We start from the raw sequence: 19,930 nt of genomic DNA on the forward strand, positions 1-19,930 counted from the left end.
TGTTTTGATTATTTCCTGGCATTTTAAAAGTCAAACTTAAAAATCCATATGTTTTTGGAACGCATCTGAACATATTTGATTTTGTGTTAATGCGTGTTGGGTTTTTTTAGTTCATAATTTTGCATTTCATAGAAAAAAGCCGCTTCTTCAATTGCTGCCTTCCGTTGCTGTGTTCTTTGTTTCTTTCCAAATTGTGTTGAAGTTTTTTTGGGATGTTATGTGTATGTCGTTGCCTCTTTTTTATTTTGCTTTTTGCTTTTTTATAATTTCTGTTGTGTGTGTGTGTGTTCTTTTCCTTTTGTACACCTCCTCTCCATTTTGTCTTTTGTTACTCCGTGCATGCTTTGTTGCCTTTGGTACGCTCACGTTCTTTTGTTTATTACAGAGCATCCCCATAATGAAACGTCCTTTCGAAATCACACTGACATATACAGTGGTGAGTCAATACTGACTTCTGGAGAACTTCACGTTCTAACTCCTCTGTGCCTAACCTGACTTACTATTGTGTTAATAACACTTTTTGGACGGTCAGTGAAAACAAGGCAATTTCATGGACATATTAAACTTTTCCTATATATTTTACATGTCTCCCATCTTGAGTACTCGGACTCCACAAATTGCACTTGTTTAGTCTGTAGCACCTGAAATGTGTCTCCATTTAATGGTAGCTGTTGGCAATGATGCTGGTAATGTCTTCAAATCAGTTCATACATGTGATGTTGCACTTTATTCATGTGGTGTTAAATGGATTACTTTTGTACTGTATATATGTTTAAAAAATTACCCTGTCCAGTCTGAGCTTTTAAAAATCACATGTGGTAGTCAAATTCTGTTAATCTAAACCTCGTTGTTTAGATAGCACGGATCAATACCTAGCTGTGAAGAAAACAGCTCTCCAACAAAGTTTTACTGAATACACACAGGCGATGAGATCTACATGTAAAAAATATTGTGCCTTTTTCCTCAGTCCATTTAAAAGAAATGTCTATAATAGGTATGATTGTCAGTAGTCGGTGATAAAAAAACCATTTGATTTTTCCTTCCTGATTGATAATCTATGTAATTTTGTATGTAATGTTGCATTTTTTTAATGCTTCCAAAGATTATTTGTTCTTTCTTCTTTGTCTAAGTGAAGAATACTTCCTCAGGAGAATGTAACACTAGGAGAAGCCTGAATTATCAATTGTGCTTTAGATATACAATCACTTGGCTCCCAGGGGCCCCTGAATCATTCTTCTGCCGTATATTGAAAGATGTGTGCAAATGGTGTGATAATGTAAACAATTGTAGGGGGATTAACTTCAGTGGAAGGGGAAGAGAGTTTGCGGAAAATAGAAACAAAGTACTTTTTGTTTGCAATAGATTAGAAATGGATGTGTATTAGTTTATAGTGAAATAAATTGTGCACACAGGCATAATCTCAGTTAGTTACAAATAACAGTTTGTGAACTTACTTTTGTTTTAAAGAAAAACATTTGAGAGTTGTGCATCTCTCTGCTTTGGAAGTGCCTATCTCGCTACCTTTCTTAAAGTAAGAGATTCCAATAAGCCAATCTAAGACCATAAGAACCTTCAGGATCAGGCCAAGGGCCCATGTAGTCCAACATCCTGTTCTCACAGCTTCCCATAGCAGAACTTGAGCACAGGAGCTTGGCCTACACTCGAGTAGGACCCAGGCAGAGAAACATGCCCAACTGGCATGTTCTCTCCCTCCTGGTCGTTCATTCGGGAGCTTCAAAATCTTTCTTCTGCCCAAACATCACAGTAACCAATGCCAACCGACGCCGGCACACTTAGGGATCCGCAGAGTTTGCGCATCATGCATAACAGACCTCAGCAACTCAGCATTTTGGCTAATCTACTTTATTTACATATAAACACACACAGAGCACTGCAACATGGCTCCCTCTGTCTCTAGCATCAGACAGCAAAGAGAAAAAGAACAAAGGACAATAGTCCCACTTCACAGAACACAGTAACACAAACATCCTGTCTCCGTCACTTCCCACTTTGTGGAGTTAAAACATATACCATCATGTGATAATCCCATGACTGCAATCATGGAGCAGGAATTCTAACAATTTCTGCCCCATCCAACTTGTGTTTTGTGTACATTTCATTTGATTTCTTTTCTCATTGTTTGGAGACTGTGCTCCGCAGTTGCCACATGTGTACCCTCAGAGGCTTACTCTGTTGTCTATTGGGTACCCTACCATCGTTTCTCCCCTCTCTGAAATTAGGCTTGAAAGAAGTTGTTCTGTTGTAGGCAGTGAGACATATTGCCTCTCTGATCAAGCATTCTGAGTTGCAAAACATGGATCTTCCTGTCCCCATCCTCCTCCTAAACTTGGTTTTAGCAGCCACGTGCTTTTGTGTGGAACAGGTTTTCCACTCCAAGTCAAGACTACCTTTTTAATTCTCTTGAGATTAATCCATTTCTGTAGGTTGCTAGAACCACCAACCATCTCTTGGGGACATGGGTGTATACTTCTTACTTAGTACCCTAAAATGGAGCAGCATGCATTTTCCTACTTCCTGGTTGGTTGGTTGGTTGGTTGGTTGGTTTGTATTACATTTATATCCCACCTTTCTTTCTTCTTCCTTTGGATTTTGGTGTTGCATTTTTACATTGACAGGCCAATTTGGGTGTACAGGCCCCCTAACATGGAGGCTGTCAATTCCTCAGGGGGGTGAAAACTGTTGGTTTGCAAGCCCCCTCTACAGAGGCTGGCCCCTCTCACTGTCCTCGGAGCTTGCTAACCGGTAACCTCCTCTGGCTGATATCTCGGACAGACCAGGGAGATTTTGATAGGTGACATTTTCCCAAGCGTGGGTAAAATGCACAACCCCTCCTACTGCTTCCGCAGGGGAAAGAAAACAAGTCAGAAATCTATTTACATGATGTTTATTTCTGACATTACAGCACTAAAGAAAAACACGTCCTTTCAGTTCAGTTCTTCTAGCAAGTCTGACAAACTTCCTGTACATGCGCACACAGAAGGTTTCAAGTTACACTCTTCACAAAGACTTATCCAGCCTGTGAACGTCCTGGGAAATTCTTCTTTCCCACAGATAGGCGCATCATGTGATGTCAACAATCTGGCTGTCTGCAGCGGTGATGTTTCCATATACTGACAGATATCCAGATATCCTGATTGATTGAAGGGCCCCTGATCCAAGAGTTTCCGGCTTAGGCTTGGTCATGATGCTGATCAGTTTACAGTATCTCTGCCTGCAGTGCCACTGGCCCAAGTTGAGAGTCAGAGCCCATACTTATGCTTAGGGTAGAGATCCTGCTACATTTGCTAGGTGTCTGCTATAGTCTTCTTCTTTGTTATTTTGTTAAGTGTAGCTTTCTCAACAGGGTTTTTCCTGTTTCCTTAATCCACCTCACCTGTCTGAATTAAAGTTTAATCTAATAATAAATAGTTCAGATTGGTTTTTAATAGTCCTCTAAATTATATTTTGAGAATAGTATCTGCCTGTAGATCAACTATTGTTTTGGACTGCTTTGAGAGCCATTTTTGTTGAAAATCAGTATACAAATATAGTAGATAAATAGTGAAGAACAGCCCAAACTTGAACACTGTTTCCATTAAGGTTGTTAGCACTCCTTCATTAGCTTCTAATTGGGCTGTCTGGATATAGACTGGCCAGAGCAAGATCTAAAAGATCAAACAGTGTAATGCTATGGTGTCTGAATAAAGGATGTAAATTTTGTATCGTAAAACATGGCTGATGATTTGAAGTGAAGAATATGCTACAATGTGAAAAGTCTTAAGAACATAGCTACCATATAAAGTATGGATAGGCTGGTTTTGTAGTAGCAAAAACTGCCATGGGAATACTCTAGCAAGCTTGCTTCTCGTGTTTGGAAGCAAGTTTAACTGAAATCAATCATTTGTGTTTAGAACTTCTTCTTTTAACCCTCGCCCCTCCCTGCAAAGTGCCTGCAGCACAGTATGTTCTAAGTAAATGGAAGAGTCACAAGAAATGTTCCTTTAATTAGAATCAGGGATGCCCTTGAGATGTCCATAGAGGACAGCTGTTGAAAAGGAAGCCACAATTTACTGAAGAATAGTCATGGTTACCAGTGGCGTAGCGTGGGTTGTCAGCACCCGGGGCAAGGCAAGTAATTTGCGCCCCCTAACCCGTGGATTTGCGCCCCCTAACCTGTGGATTTGCCCTAACCCCAGATGTTGCGCCCGGTGCGGCCGGCCCCCCCTGCACCCCCCACGCTACGCCACTGATGGTTACATGACTCAGACTCGAGCGTTCCCATGGCAAAACTAAAAGAAGGTAGTTGTTGTGCACCTAGCATAGAAAATCTTTATTATGCCAGACCTACTTTAATCTCTCTGGCTGAAAAATTGACAAAGCATGCTTAATTTCCAAGAACATTTTTGATGTGAACATAAGATCTGTGCTAGATCAGACCAAAGTCCAGCACCCAGTTTCCTAAGCGGCCAAGCAAATGCCTCCAGAAAACCTATAAGTAGGGCATTAAGGCTATAGCTCCCTCCTAATGTTCCACCTCCACTGTCAGAGGCAGTATGCCTCTGATTACCAGTTGCTGGGAATCACAGGTGGACCAAGGGCTGTTGCATACAGGTCCTGCTTGTGTGCCTTCCACAGGCATTTGGTTGGCCACTTTGAGAACAGGATGCTTGCCTCTGGCCTGATCCTTCAAGGTTCATGTTTATATGTTCTTAGTCCCCAACAACTGGTATTCAGTTACATGATGCCTCTGAATCTGGAGATTGCATTTGAGCATCATGACCGGTAGGCAGAACTTCAATGAATTTTTTGAGATCACCTTCCAAAGCTATCAAAGCTGGTGACCATTGCTTCATCTTGCAGCATGGATTCCATAAAGGGCCAGATTTTTTGCATGGATGTTGGAGAAAGTCAAACCAGCACCAGTCTGGCAAATAGATCAGGAAGTAGCGCTAGAAATTGGACTGGTACTTATCAGGCTCTGTGACACCCTGAAAGCTCATCTATAGCATCTGAACATTGTTCATGGCTGTGTCAACATTCTTTTTCATATTAAATAAGGCTCACCTAAGCTCATAAGTGTGTGCATTTTTTGAGCTCTACTGTGGGGCACTGATAATGTCCAGGTCAAGCTTCAAGTTTGAAAATTAGGCATGAGATGCTTTTTCCTACAGAGAGAATTTTACACCCAGCTGCATCAGTGAATCACTGAACTCCTCAAGGCCTGGTTCATATGAGGAAAAGAAATTCACATTAGCTCAGTGTGTATGAATCGAACTGTAGTCTAAGTGGGTGAGAGACACGATAGAGGATGTTTTTGTTGATTCAAGCCTTCGATTCAGAGGCATTTGGCACTTCTCCAGGTGCCCGGCTTGATTCCATGTTGACCCCCCCGTCAACGACTCCCGGCAAGACAAGGCGAGGTCTTTATCGGCCGATCCTTCTTCAAACGTGAAAGAAGAACACAGCCACTCCTCCTCCCTCACTCCCTGCCATCCCCAGGGAGGGGAAAGAGACAGACAGAAATGTATTTACATGCCTTTATTTCTGTCTTTCCTCAGTGCAGAGAAAACATGTCTGTACCCTCTGATACCCAGCTGCAGCAGAGAGAGAAAAACTCCACCCATGTACTTCCAGTACAGGGTCATGTGACACTCTGAGCTAACATCCGGTGCTCAGAGCACATAATAGACTGTCCCTGGTTCTCACGGTACAGTCCCAAAACATCAACATCCTGTTTGGCTTTCCAGCCATCTGGAGCACTCAGCAGCATTGCTCCTTTTTCGTAACAACCTCCCCCAAAAGAATCAATGCGTGTTGCGGCAAGCAAAGCGTGATCCAGAGAAGAAAACAAACAGTTGTTATACACATAACACTCGCCTGTTGTTTCAGTTCCACCTTTGGAACTCCCCGCCACTGGTTTCCCCAGTGTACCTCTCTGGTTGTCTGGTTTCCAAGGAATGAGTGCATCTGCATTACCTTGGCTAGCAACTCTCTGTTGTGTCTTTGTCTCTGACTTAGACACAGCTCCAACCTGTCCTCGGTTGTTTACAACAGCAACACATGCAACAGCTAAGTTAGCATACTCTTCTGAGTACCTTTTGGGTGGTTCACCCTTTGTGACTCTCTCAGACCTGCGTATGAGGTGCTGATCCTCTCTGCTCACTGGTTCTGTCTCAGGACTCTTAGGAGAACCAGTTCCAACAGTAAACAGTGGCTCATCCTTCACCTGTGAAGGTCTATCCATTGTGTGAGATTTCCTCTCAATGACTGTGACAACTGAGCTCTCCGAGCTATCAGTGTCATCACTCTCAGTACCACTGTACTCTGTGAAATCATCATCATCTGAATCGTCCTCTGTGGGAAATGTGTGAACTATCACTCTCTCCTGTTCAGGAGAACTCTCTAGAAATTTTGTGAGAATCACCTGACCGGATTCAGACAAAATTACTCTGTAGAGACCCTTTTCATACCCCACAAAAATGCCTCTGGCATTCTTTACTCCACCTGGAGCTTCTGTCCTCACATGAGACCCAAAACCCCTGAAATGGGCAACAGAAGGTTTTCTCTGGAACAGTTTCTCAAAAGGAGAACTTCCCAACTCTTTCGACACCTTTCTCACCCATGCATGACAATACGACATGAGTGACTCCGCCCAGAACTCATGTGGCAGATGTGAACTAAGCAATTGCGCATTCATTCCCTTTTGCAATTCTTTGTTCACTTTTACACAGACACCCCTGTTCCACGCTTCCGCTGAAACAGCAATCTTGTGTCTAATCCCCTTCTTCTGCAGGAACCTCTGGAAATCCTGTAAAAGAAAAATCTGCTTCTCATCTGTCAAAAGACAATCAATGTTAGCATCATGCATGTCTTTTACTTTGTCACAAAACTCCTGAAACCTTTCTAAGGCTTCCTGTGGCCTCTTTAACACATAAACCCAGACAAAGTTAGAGAAATGATCCACACAAACAAGATAATATCTTGCATTGCCTCTAGATGGTCCTAGAGGACCAATCACATCAGCATACACCCGCTGAAACGCTCTGTCGACCCTGGCCACCTTCTTGGCGCTCGTCTTGGTCACACCTGCAAGAGAAATCAAGTTAGACTCAGAATTACATTCCATGTAATCACTTTGGTCAAAGTCCAACAAATACAGTCCACCTTTCTGTCTGGCAGAAAGATATAACTCTCCATCTTTGAAGATCTCGCAGCTCTTATCATCATAGGACAGTTTCAGTCCTTTCTTTGCAATCTGCGAAACACTCAGCAGATTGAACTTCAATTCAGGAACCAAGTAAACATTGTGTATTGTCAAGTTCAGACTCTTAAGATACACAGATCCAACCCCGGTCGCCTCCAGCTTCTGACCGTTGGCTTGTTCCACAGCGAAGCTTTGCTTCTTAAACGATGAAAAGAGTCCTCTGTGTGGGGACATATGAACCGTCGCTGCAGTGTCGATAATAAACGCGTTCCCAACATCTGGCGTGGTTCCTTTCGCCATCAAAGCCCTTGCAGGTTCCACCATAGGCTTGGTATGACCTTTGCCTGACGCCTCAGGCTTTGCTGAGCGGCCCTTTGCTCCTTTCGGCTGGCGTGGCTTCTTGCAGCTCCGCTGAAGATGCCCAGCCTGTCCGCAATTGTAACATCGAACAGCGTTCAAAGCTACAGCATTCTCTCCAGTAGCAACATCAGTGGGGGAATTAGAACTCCGTTCTTCCCTCCCCCTGTCCTTGGCATCCATTTTGAATCCAAGTCTCAGCTCTCTCACTCGAGCTAGTTAAAATCCAAAAGCTCCTTTTTGAGCTGTTTTTCTGCCTCTTTTCTCAGGCAGGCAGGCAATCTCCACAGTCTCACAGTCAAAACAACTTTCGCTTTCCCAGCTCTGACTGAGCCAGCCCCAGGTGTCAGTAGTTTTCCACTTACTGACTGTCGTTGCTTAGCAACTGTGCATACTTTTCATCCTTATCTCGCCGCAAGAATTTCTGGTATGCAAGCCTTTACTCTCAGAGCTGTTTTTTCCAAACGCAGCTCTCGTGAACCAGAGAATAAATCAATCTGCATTCACACTTTTAGCCCGATATTCAGCATACCTTTTTGGGGCTCCGTTGCTTGGAAAACACCCCCTCTTGGGGCCAGCCGTCTGTTCAGCTTCTGGCTGCAATTGCAGACGTTATCTTCTTTCCTTGGTGCAGAGGATGGCACACGATCCATCAACCTCTCACCTCTCATGCTGATTCCCATGGATCAGATAACCAGCAGCGTCTGCTACCATATGTTGATTCAAGCCTTCGATTCAGAGGCATTTGGCACTTCTCCAGGTGCCCGGCTTGATTCCATGTTGACCCCCCCGTCAACGACTCCCGGCAAGACAAGGCGAGGTCTTTATCGGCCGATCCTTCTTCAAACGTGAAAGAAGAACACAGCCACTCCTCCTCCCTCACTCCCTGCCATCCCCAGGGAGGGGAAAGAGACAGACAGAAATGTATTTACATGCCTTTATTTCTGTCTTTCCTCAGTGCAGAGAAAACATGTCTGTACCCTCTGATACCCAGCTGCAGCAGAGAGAGAAAAACTCCACCCATGTACTTCCAGTACAGGGTCATGTGACACTCTGAGCTAACATCCGGTGCTCAGAGCACATAATAGACTGTCCCTGGTTCTCACGGTACAGTCCCAAAACATCAACATCCTGTTTGGCTTTCCAGCCATCTGGAGCACTCAGCAGCATTGCTCCTTTTTCGTAACAGTTTTTGCAGACACCCAAATGTCTGGAACAGTGATTCCCAGAGGAGGTAGCATAACATGCTAGTGAGAGAGACCAAAGCTATAGTGGGGCAGTGTGAGTGGGGCTGCATTACTGGCCTGGCTTCCCAATGCCATGTGTTTCTGTCAATTGAGAGGGGAGATTGGCTCTGATGTTGGGATTGCACCGTGCCAATCTGACATTCCTGTGCCAAGCTCCCCACTGCCTTGTCCCCTCCCTCTCTGTAACCAGCAGCGACAGGCAGCATTGGGATGCCAGGTCATGCAGCCATGCTCACACACCACCAGCCGCTACTGAACCAAGGTGCAGCTTGAAGTTAGGACACTTGGTTCAATGCTTCTATTGTTCAGTGCTCATTGGAATGTACCGGCCCAATGCAGTAGTACTGATTTTCCCTTCCCCGTGCCAGTATTTAGACAGTACCATCATTTGAAGGGGGACCAAGGATGCACCAGGATTCCCTCATGTACCCTATGAAGTGGCACACAGGAGATCTTAATGACTGCTGTTTCCCAGAAAGTATGGTTCCATACCTGAGCTCTGAGTGACTGGACTTAGGGAAGGGTGAGACCATTGGGAATGATAATAACTGCGCTATCCTACAGTTCCAAGAAGGATGCATGCTGACTGACCTGGGGACTAATTGAGAAATGTGCTCTCTCTCTCTCTCTCTCACGGCCTCTGTGTGTGTGTGTGTGTGTGTGTGTGTGTGTGTGTGTGTCTTTGGGTGTAAGAGTGAAGTGTTTCCATTTTAATCCAGAAAAACGCTGACCCAGTATCAAATGTTTGAGCTACACTTCATCAAAAGTATTTTTTTAATTAAAATAAATTGTAATATATAAAATTAAATTAGGAGCTCTGTTCTTTGATATTGTTCATACTCTATTCCTTACCTTTCTAGCTTTCTTAGAATAATTTTACTCCTAGGAGCATATTAATAATACGGAAGCTTGAAATTTAGTAATGTATAATCTTTTCCTATTACACATTTGTAAATCCGATTAAGGGGATTATGCACAACTCTGCGCCTCCTGCATGGTGTGATAGATGCAAAGCTAGTGCCCAGCTATACTCCATTATTTCAGTGTTGCAGGGTCTGTTTCAGCAACCAGGACAGATTCACAGGGAGCTCACAGAAACAAAAGTGTTGTGTGCACAGGGCAGAAGAGATTGGAGTAGAGATATGATTATGTGGCAGTATGAGTACCCTACAGTAAACTTGGTGTTGTATCATTATGGTAACCACTCGTCATAAACAAGCCAGAGGCAGGATTTTCTAGCAGAGCAGTTCTTCCTAGAGCCAGATATACTATTTTACTTTGTGCCTTGGTCTTAAGATGGCCATGGAGCTGCGTTGATCTGTAATTTGTTGACCACCACTGTGATTTGATGTTGCTCAACTGCACTGGGATAAAAAAATAAGAGGTGGAGGACACAGTTGGTAAACAGGACTAGCTTCAGTTGTGCAGTGGTTCAGCAGCCTCAGTGGTGCAGTTTTATTCTTTGAATTACATCTGGAAGAAGGTGTTAGCTCCAATGGTGCCCTTCCTCATGGGGAAGGTGTATGCTGCTCATAGAAGGACAGTCTTATTCTAGTGCTGCCCAAGAAAAGTAAAATACTGTTCCACTTCTGCATCCTCTAGCAAAAGGAGAAAAGCATGTGGACTGCTCTAGAACCTACGTCCCTATTATACCACAGGTGCAAGCTCTTCCACAAGCACTTGAGGAAAAGCACTTCAACCTGGTGGTGGTGGTGTTTTAATGGTGTGTTAATATTCAAAGGATTAAAAGAGTAAATTATCCCAGTTGTCCAAGACACATCCTGCATGTACATGACAATTATATTCTATGTGTTTGCGTCAATGATCACACTACAGCTGTTCTATCTGAAGATGGTCAGCATAATGAACTGTTAGCATCTCTTCCACAGGCTCCTTGGAAATAAGTAAGGGTTGCACAACAGCAACATTCGTTCTTGGTGAAATTCCCATTTGTTTCAAAGAAGCTTATGTCAGAGATATTCCTGGTGAACTGTGCCTCTTTTTTTTGTAAGCTTTGGTTTGTGAGAGGACATTTTGTTACTGGAGATTTACATTAAAGATTCCAAGCATAGCAACCATTGCATAGGAATCTAGGAAACTCCCTTATACTGAGTTGGACCATTGGTCCATCCAGCTTAGAACTCCCTGGGTTGACCCTGTGCTCTCCAGGGCTTTAGAGAGGGGTCTTTCCCAGAGATCCCTGGAGATGCTAGGGATTGAACCAAGTCTCATCTCTATGCAAAGTAAGTGTTCAGTGAAGCAATCTGAAATATGTCTTGTAAATGCTATCAGTTATTTACTTTGTAGTGATATGCTACTAACCAAATAATTAATTAACTACATGCTTGCATATATATATATATATATATATATATATATATATATATATATATAGTCATCTCATATGTTGCTGCTGCGGCTTGTGAACAAGCCTGGAAGTTTGAATTGCGGGTTTTCCTAATGAAGTCCTTAGGCTCAGCCTGCAGGTGAACTTAATTTTGCGGACGTTTATCCTTGACCCTACATTCCTTTCCTGCCTATACATATGAGAGATCTTCAGCACCCATGCCCATAAACAGACCATAGCCTCTTGCTGAACTGGTGGTTCAGGATGGAGTTTTCATCAGTGTAGTAGAAATATTTGTCTAAAGCAATTCATTCAGTACATGTCTTACATTGCAGCATCCATTTATCTTAGTCCAGTAGCTCCAGTCCATAATTTGCTTCCTCTTTTAGCCTTGAATATCTCTTGGCTAATGCCAGACATTTACCTCATATAACACCACTGTTAACGTGGCTTCATCAAGCTGGAAAATAACCTGCTTTTTTGTTGTTGTTGCCTCTGTTGCTTTCAGCCTATCATGTCTCCTTTGCCCACTTCTATGTTTTATTCATGTGGTTAGTCTGTTTCCTTTGCAGACTTCTTTCATGTATTTATGGAAAACTGTTGTGGTGGGTTTTTTTCAGTCTTCCATGTACTTTTTTGGTTTATGTGTTTTAACACTTCCATGGTTCTTATACTTGTCTTGTCAGTCATCTTGCCTTAAATGTTTGCTCCCCTCCTTTGCAGGCTGTGTGTGTCATCATCTATGGAAATCTCCAGTTCCTGAAAGTGATGCCCCCACACTGAGTAGCACAGAATAACTATGTCATTATTATTATTGTGATAATGTCTTGTGACACCATTCATTAACACAGATTGTAATGTCATCATGCTACTGGGTTAATTTTCATTTAAATGCGCAAATGTTGCACTATTGTTTGCCTAGTGCAGAAAAGAGCTCTGTCTATGTACTGTGTTTTTACATCCTATGTGAGCAGCCTTCTTGTATTTATATGTATTTTAGGGAGGGTGCTGGTTTGTTCTTTTCTTTTTTTATTATGTATTTGTTGTTTTTATCTTGTATTTTTATGCTGCAAACTGCCATGAAATCTACAGATGAAGGGTAGTATAAAAAACAAATAATAATTTTAATATTATATCTCATATTGCCACCCTCCAGACCTCTCACGGAGGAGGCACACGAAGAAGGGTCTTGGATTATGAGGCCCTGTAGATATTGAAATATTTCACTACTATGTTATTTTCATTCCTATCCAACTGAAATTTATGTGCTCTTTCTTAGTAGGCAACACTATTATGTTCAGAAGAGAAAATTTGTGTATTTTGTACGGGAGTCATTTGTAACCCAAACTAGTCCATTACAAAATAAATCTATTTTTGAGAGATACAGGAGTGGTAAATCACAGAAAGTAATTATAGAGGATAGAAGTAATTTAGTGCATAAGATCTAAACTCTGTGTTTGTCACATTTATTTTTTCTTCCCCCAGAACATCCCTAATTAGTACTAGCAAATTCACCAAGCTGAAATTGATAATGTAGAAATGACAGTCATTCTGTATTCGCTCTCAAGTAGAAACAACAGTCCAGCTACATTTATCCTTGTCAAGGCCCATTGACTGCAGTGACATAATTTATTTTGAAGAAAAATGGAAATCTATAATTTTACTAGAGCTGCTTTTCAGAGTCAAAGCGTATACGTTGTTAAATGCAAAATCTTACTTAAATTGACGTGTTCTTGCTATGAATAAAGTGATCCGTCTGGAACATCACCATTCCTTCTTGCCATTCCCTGCTCCTTCCTGTCCTTGTCTGTTATTTCCATTTCAATTTATCATTTCAGCATCTGCCTCAACCTCTACAAAGACTTCCCCATCAAGTCTGTGGGGTTGGAAAGACTCTGGTTTTCTGTGCCTCTTGATATGTTTACATCCTGTCTCCTGCTGTTGGTTGTCTTTCATTTCCAGTAGCTCTGTAGAGAAGAAGGATTTACAAGTGTGTATTTTTCCCCCTTATGTCCTGATTTCAGCCCGAGGTATCACAGAAAGGCACCCCAGCTTCATGTACCCCATTGGGACTTCAAGCAATCAGATGGTGCTGAGAGGGGAGGACCTCTTGCTGGAATGCATTGCCTCGGGAGTGTACGTACCACTTGGGATCAGGGGAACCATGGTGTGTCACATACGTCTCTATCCTCCTGGTCTAGATCTTATGTTTCCTGCAGATTTTCATGGGGGTAAAATCACAGCTGGCTGTTGATTCCTCCTTATTGGAGTGTTAGCAAATAGAAAGCGTCTCCTTTAAGGATGTGAAATAACGTGGCTCCAATGGGAAACTAAAATCCATTCATTTTAATGGGATGTGGCTTGACTGTTGTTAACATCAACAGTAATATCTATGGTTATGAGAGCTTTTCAAGAGCAGTACAGGGATAATATATGGCAGCGGTGGCCAACTCCCAAGAGACTGTGATCTACTCACAGTTATAAACTGGCAGGAAGGAAAGCCCTGTTTTGGGGGGTTCAGGTCAATGTTGTTGAGCTTTTTTGGGGGGGAGCCAGTGATCTACCACAGACATCCAGTGATCTACCGGTAGAGATCAGTTATCACAGTTTATACTGCCAACATTAACTCCTGTACCTACAAAATAGTGTTTATCAGTAGGAAGCTTCATTCAAGCAATTTATATGACCCATAAGCCAGATTCAATAGTTATTATACAACTAACAGGTGCCATCAATGCAAGGATGGGCAATGGCACTTCCCCCTTCTCCTACCCCATGCCACCCCACATCTGTCCCAGGGATTCCCCCTCCAGAACAGAGTGGGGGGAGTATGCAGTGGGGAAGGAAAGAAGGGGAAAGTTTTGTTGTACAAACATAAATCCTTGCACTGACACCACACATTAGTTGGATACCACCCATAATTGCCTATTCTCAAGTGTCAATGGCTTACAAGGCTCTCTCAGACCAAAGTCTTTCCCTGAACTGCTCCCTGAAATATTATTACCACAGAAACCAGGGGTTTAACACAGAATCTTGTACGTGCATGTACTTAAGCATTAAATCATTGTTTTTCTTCAATGAAGGTACATCCTCACAACCTCTTTGACAGGGCTTGTCTGGGATTTTGAGAGAATGCTAAGTGAGAACCCCAGCTTTAAATTAAGAAGCTGGGCTGCAGGGAATTCCTTTATAGTGTACATTTCATGTTGGGAGAGGCTTCATGTCAAACCCTATTCTCCTCTTTCCTGTAGCCCAACACCAGACATCGTATGGCACAAGAAAGGAGGTGATCTCCCAGCAGGCAGGACCAAGCTGGAGAACTTCAACAAGGCTCTTCATATTGCCAATGTTTCTGAGGAAGATTCTGGGGAATACTTCTGCTTAGCTTCCAACAAAGTGGGAACTAGCCGCCACACAATCTCGGTGAGAGTGAAGGGTACGTCATATTTACTATACCATTCTTATTCCTTTGCCAATTAGCAAATCAAAAGGCACCTGGGAGGGATTTGTGGAGAACAGAGTGTTCTGCCCTAGAAGGATGGGATCAGGCTAACCTGGGAAATCTTCCTCTGTAGCAACCAAAGATAAGAAATATTTCGTTCATACACACCCTTCTAGCTAAACTATTGAAATCCTCTGCCATCTAAGCTTGTGGCTCATATATCTTCCTTGTACTTTGCAGAAGAGAACATAAGCCTGTCATTGCTGGTTTGGTTTTATGGGAAATGTTCAGGAAGTATTTTTCTTAAACTGCATGAAGCCTGTTGCTGAAATAAGAGCTATTTATCTATCTGCCACATTTATATGCCATCCAATAACAGCATTCTCTGATTAACATGAGCGACAGGTTATAGGTTGAAACTGTAGTACTTTGGCTGCAGGTGGGAGATTTCAGGATGGAATGTTCTTGCATTTTTTTTAAAAAAACACACCTGCATGCTGAAAACTAGATGTCAAGGAAAAGGATTCAAGATAACTCTTATTTCTCACATGCTTGATATATGTACCTAGGAATTTTTATTCCATAGATGAACATTCAGACTTAATACACTTAGTCATTAATATCATTAGGGAGAGAATACATCCCCTATGCAACATTCTGTCATTATGAGAGATGCATGTTTCCTCAAACCAGGTTGATCTAATTTGTGCCTCCAAAACATTACTGTTCCTGTCAATACGAAAAAAGACTGTCTTCAGCAAAGAGACAATAGAATTTTTATTTACATGAATGAGAACAGTACAGTAGTACCTCTGGTTACAAACTTAATTTGTTCCAGAGGACCGTTCTTAACCTGAAACCGTTCTTAACCTGAGGTACCACTTTAGCTAATGGGGCCTCCCCCCGCCGCCACACCACTGCCGTGCGATTTCTCTTCTCATCCTGGGGCAAAGTTCTTACTCCGAGGTACTACTTCTGGGTTAGTGGATTCTGTAACCCGAAGTGTTTGTAACCCGAAGTGTTTGTAACCTGAGGTACCACTGTACTCTTTTGCTACCTGTAATGTGAATCCTCCCTGTGTTATGTAAGAAGAACCCTAGCTGTATCTTATCCTGGAGGTGTAATATCCACAAAAAAACCACTTAGTAATAATAACCAAACATTTCCAGCAGTGACATCAATTTTGACCTTAATTGTTTTATAACCTATACCAAAGTGCTGGTTTCCTCCCATAAAGCTACAAACTACCAAGGCAAGCTCCAAGCTTGAGGGGATCATGGGCAAAGTGCCCTTTAGTCAGCCCCTCCTGGGACAGAGTCCCCCAGCCTTGCGTGGTGGTGGCAGTGCTTTGAGGCCACTTAAGTTTCCCACAATGCCTGAAAACATTGCTTTGATACTTTGTGGGAAATGAACATGGCTGCTTACTGCTGCTGGATTTTTATTAAGTGTTACTGACGCAGGCTTATCGTGTCTGCTGTTATATGTCTATGCTGGTCATGTTTAGCTGTTCTTGAGATGGTGCATTTAAAAAAAAATGGTACAGAAGGATGATTATCAGTCACTTTTATATACTAATCAGTATAGCCTATGCTGAAAGAACACAAAAGGAGCTTTGCTGAGATAGCTATAATACACTTTGGTGTGTGTCTCTCACTCTCTTGTTCTAAAGCTGCTCCTTACTGGTTGGATGAACCAGAGAATCTTATTTTGGCTCCTGGTGAGGATGGGAGACTGGTTTGCCGAGCCAATGGTAACCCCAAGCCTTCCATCCAGTGGCTGGTGAATGGAGAACCTATAGAAAGTAAGCAAACCTGTTATGAGATAATGGCTTATAGTGTATCTTGATTTCATGGGTGTGAAGAAGGAAATGCTGTAATTTCAAGTAACTGTGATCTTAACTGATGACCATACATAGCATCAGTGGCGGAGCTTCATGCTCCGGCACTGGGGGGCGGAGAGCAGACAGGGCGGGGCTGGCGTGCATCCCAGGGGCATGGCACACCGCTTGCGGGGCGTGGCGCCCAGCGCGGGCTGGGGGGCAGCCGCGTTGGCACCCCACCGGGATCATGCTGCCGGGGGCAGTGCATTCCCCCCACACTCCTCTTCCTCCGCCAGTGCATAGCATCAGTCATGATAATCTTTTAAAGGGAAGACAGAATTCTGAACAAATTCATTTATTCCCATAGTGAACTATATTATGATATTGGGGATCTGCCTTTAAGCACCACAAAAAAAGGAAATCATTTCCACGTCGAGATGTTCGGCTTTACAAAAATGTGTATATTGGGCAAAATTGCATACAAACATGCAGTACTGTATATTAAAATAAATTCACACTTAAATTCTGATGAATTTTCATGAGGACTTTAAAAAAGACACAAACTGATGTGGAAAATGGAAGACTTGGGAAAACAAGAAACTGAGAGAAACCAAAATTGGCAGATTAGCCAAGCCCTATTAATGGCAAGGCTAAAAACTGTGTATCACTTGTGTTTATGTCTTTCTCAAAGGTTCCACTCCGAACCCGAGCCGTGAAGTAACGGGAGACACTGTTATGTTTCGGGACATCCAAAGTGGCAGCAGTGCTGTATACCAATGCAATGCTTCTAACGAACATGGCTACCTGCTGGCTAATGCCTTTGTCAGTGTGCTGGGTAAGTATTGAATGGACAAATGGGCTCTTGACATCTTTAGATTATAGAGGGTCAGTGAAGGCACTATTTTGAAGTGAACATGAAATCATTATTTCTCTTTCCCTAGCAAACCATAACATCCTTGAACGCCAGCTGATCTAACTCACGAAAGGCAAAGGTGTTTACTTATATGTGTAGGCAGTTACTGATAGGCAAAAGGAATATATTTATTCTATTCCAAAGCTAATTGTGTCACACACCCCATCTAGAATGGATTCAGGACAAAAATCCATTAACGAGAACAATAAACAAAAGCCAAATAAACAAAAATGTAAAGCTAGAAATGAAATATATTCTGTAAAAGAAATGAAAATTTCTGACTACCTTTATAGGCTATCTATCTATGTATCTATCTATCTCTTTTAAAGATGTTATTCCTCGGATCCTTGCCCCTCGTAATCAGCTGATCAAAGTAATTCTAAACAACCGGACTCGTCTTGACTGTCCATTCTTTGGATCCCCAATCCCCACATTACGATGGTAAGGATTTTTATCATTAAGCCATAGCATCTGTTTGGGACAGATAATCTTTTTTAAAATCAATTGAATTTCTATTAGAATCAAATGTGTTTCAATTCATTGATAAATGGCCATAAAGGAATGTATCTTGGATGTATCTCAACTACCTGCCTACTGAGCAGAGGATTGCTCACTTTCTCTGCAATCCTGTACCCAAAATTGGAAGTCAATGTACACCTTTATTCTGCTTCCCTCTCTTACAAGCGTTCTCTTGTGTTGTTGTGAGGTTTAAGAATGGCCAGGGAAGCACGCTGCATGGTGGCAACTATATAGTGCACGAGAATGGGACTTTGGAAATAATCAGGGCTCGGAAAGAAGACCAAGGAACTTACACCTGTGTGGCCACCAATCTTCTGGGAAAAGCACAGAACCAGGTTCGTTTGGAAATAAAAGGTAAGATGGCTTCTGTTTAAGCAGAGAGCAAGCATCCTTCAGATAATGTAGATCTTGGGTACCCTTTGATGACAAGAATGCTATACCGTATTTTTCGCCCTATAGGACGCACCTTTTCCCCTCCAAAAATGAAGGGGAAATGTGTGTGCGTCCTATGGGGCGAATGCAGGCTTTCGCTGAAGCCTGGAGAGCGAGAGGCGTCGGTGCGCACCAACCCCTCTCGCTCTCCAGGCTTCAGGAAGCTATCTGCAAGCCTTGGGAGCCCGCGGGAGTGCCCGGAGGGCTTGCAAGGCTTGCGGGCAGCAGCCTGCAGCCTGAAGCACGGGGCACGCTCCGGAGGGCGCCCCCTGCTTCGCACAGATGTCCGCAAGCCTTGCGAGCCCGGTGGGAGTTCCTGCCGGGCTCGCAAGGCTTGCGGGCAGCAGCCTGCAGCCCGAAGCACGGGGCACGCTCCGGAGCGCACCCCGGGCTTCGGGCAGATATCGGGCAGCCCCACAAGCTCGGGGGACAGAGGGGAGGCGGAGCGCCGCCATCCCGCTATTCCCCGACCTGGTTTGGAGGCTGGCGGTGGGGAGAAGCTTGCTTCTTCCCACCGCCAGCCCAAAAGCTCGGGGGACAGCAGGGAGGCGGAGCGCCGCCATCCCGCTATTCCCCGACCTGGTTTGGAGGCTGGCGGTGGGGAGAAGCAAGCTTCTCCCCACCGCCAGCCCCACAAGCTCGGGGGACAGCGGGGCAAGCCGCTGCCCCACGGAGGCTAGGGAGGCTGTCCCTGAAGGCAGAAGAGGGAGACGGAGCGCTCCGTCTCCCTCTTCTAGCTTGGGGATGGCTGCGCAAAGCCTCTGCAGGCTGGGGGTGGAAATCAAAATTTTTTCCTTGATTTCCCCCCCAAAAAACTAGGTGCATCCTATGAGCCGGTGCACCCTATGGGGCGAAAAATACGGTATTTGGTTCATGCTCATAAGGTTAAAAAGCTGTGATCTTCAGTGGGTCTTAAGGTAGCTTCAAGTATAACCAGGAGGGAAAGCAGCAATACATGCTGTGATGTGACTGATTGAGTGTTCCTGAAATAAATGAACTATGGGCCTCTGTCACTTGCTGAGTTGTAGCTGATAGACTCCCCTGAACTAATGCTAAGCAACAATTTCCAAAAGTCCTGTGAGTTGGTTCATTTCCCATCCTGCTTACCTGTTCCATTATGAGAAGATACAGAGGCTATCTAGCTTTGGCCACAGAGATGGGAATGCTATGGACTCCCAACACCATGCACCACACTCCAGTGACAGGAGGGATCTGTCATTTGACCCTGTTTCACCACCTAATCAGTAGATCCTTGCAACATACGTTAAATGGAGGGGGTTAGGGTGAAGGAAAGACAGAAATGAAGGAGAAGGAGGTGGAAATATAAAGATTATACAGAGTAAGGAGAAAGGGTGGGATAAAAGAAGAGGTACGAATAGAGACGGCGAGCTGAAAGGGGACACACTCTGTCACACACTCTGCCAGCATTGGGCTTCCTTGCCTTTGGGGGCTCCCTAAGCAGATGCTGAGAACTCTGAAGGGACCGCAGAGTGGGAGTAAGTGAATATATTGGAGAAGTACATATCTGTAACAGCTTATCCAAACTAGCTTATCCAAACTAGGTCAGTTCCTGCCACTGGAATTTGTGATATACTGCAATTTTCCATCTATTAGATGCCCCCATATATAAGACTCCCCCCTATTTGGGGG

The 19,930-nt window shown here is 43.6% G+C and overlaps 1 protein-coding gene across 43 annotated transcripts in view; it reads left to right on the forward strand.

Moving 5' to 3' along the window:
• NFASC (neurofascin) overlaps nucleotides 1-19,930 on the forward strand; it is a 180,339-nt gene that overhangs the window by 96,502 nt on the left and 63,907 nt on the right. For 26 of the 43 annotated variants that reach the window (XR_014549136.1, XM_083618120.1, XM_083618148.1 and 23 more), the window contains 7 exons: nucleotides 386-436; nucleotides 13,180-13,291; nucleotides 14,407-14,591; nucleotides 16,267-16,398; nucleotides 17,108-17,251; nucleotides 17,659-17,770; nucleotides 18,036-18,202. Coding sequence is in view for 41 of the 43 variants with exons in the window: in XM_083618120.1 (XP_083474246.1) it covers nucleotides 386-436; nucleotides 13,180-13,291; nucleotides 14,407-14,591; nucleotides 16,267-16,398; nucleotides 17,108-17,251; nucleotides 17,659-17,770; nucleotides 18,036-18,202 (903 nt within the window). In the remaining 2 variants the exon portion in view is untranslated. The remainder of the gene's footprint in view (nucleotides 1-385; nucleotides 437-13,179; nucleotides 13,292-14,406; nucleotides 14,592-16,266; nucleotides 16,399-17,107; nucleotides 17,252-17,658; nucleotides 17,771-18,035; nucleotides 18,203-19,930) is intronic. The other 17 variants (XR_014549137.1, XM_083618115.1, XM_083618143.1 and 14 more) reach the window with 1 other exon arrangement.

This window comes from Podarcis filfolensis (genome assembly GCF_964270895.1).
Source record: "Podarcis filfolensis genome assembly, chromosome: 6".
Lineage (NCBI taxonomy): Eukaryota > Metazoa > Chordata > Lepidosauria > Squamata > Lacertidae > Podarcis > Podarcis filfolensis.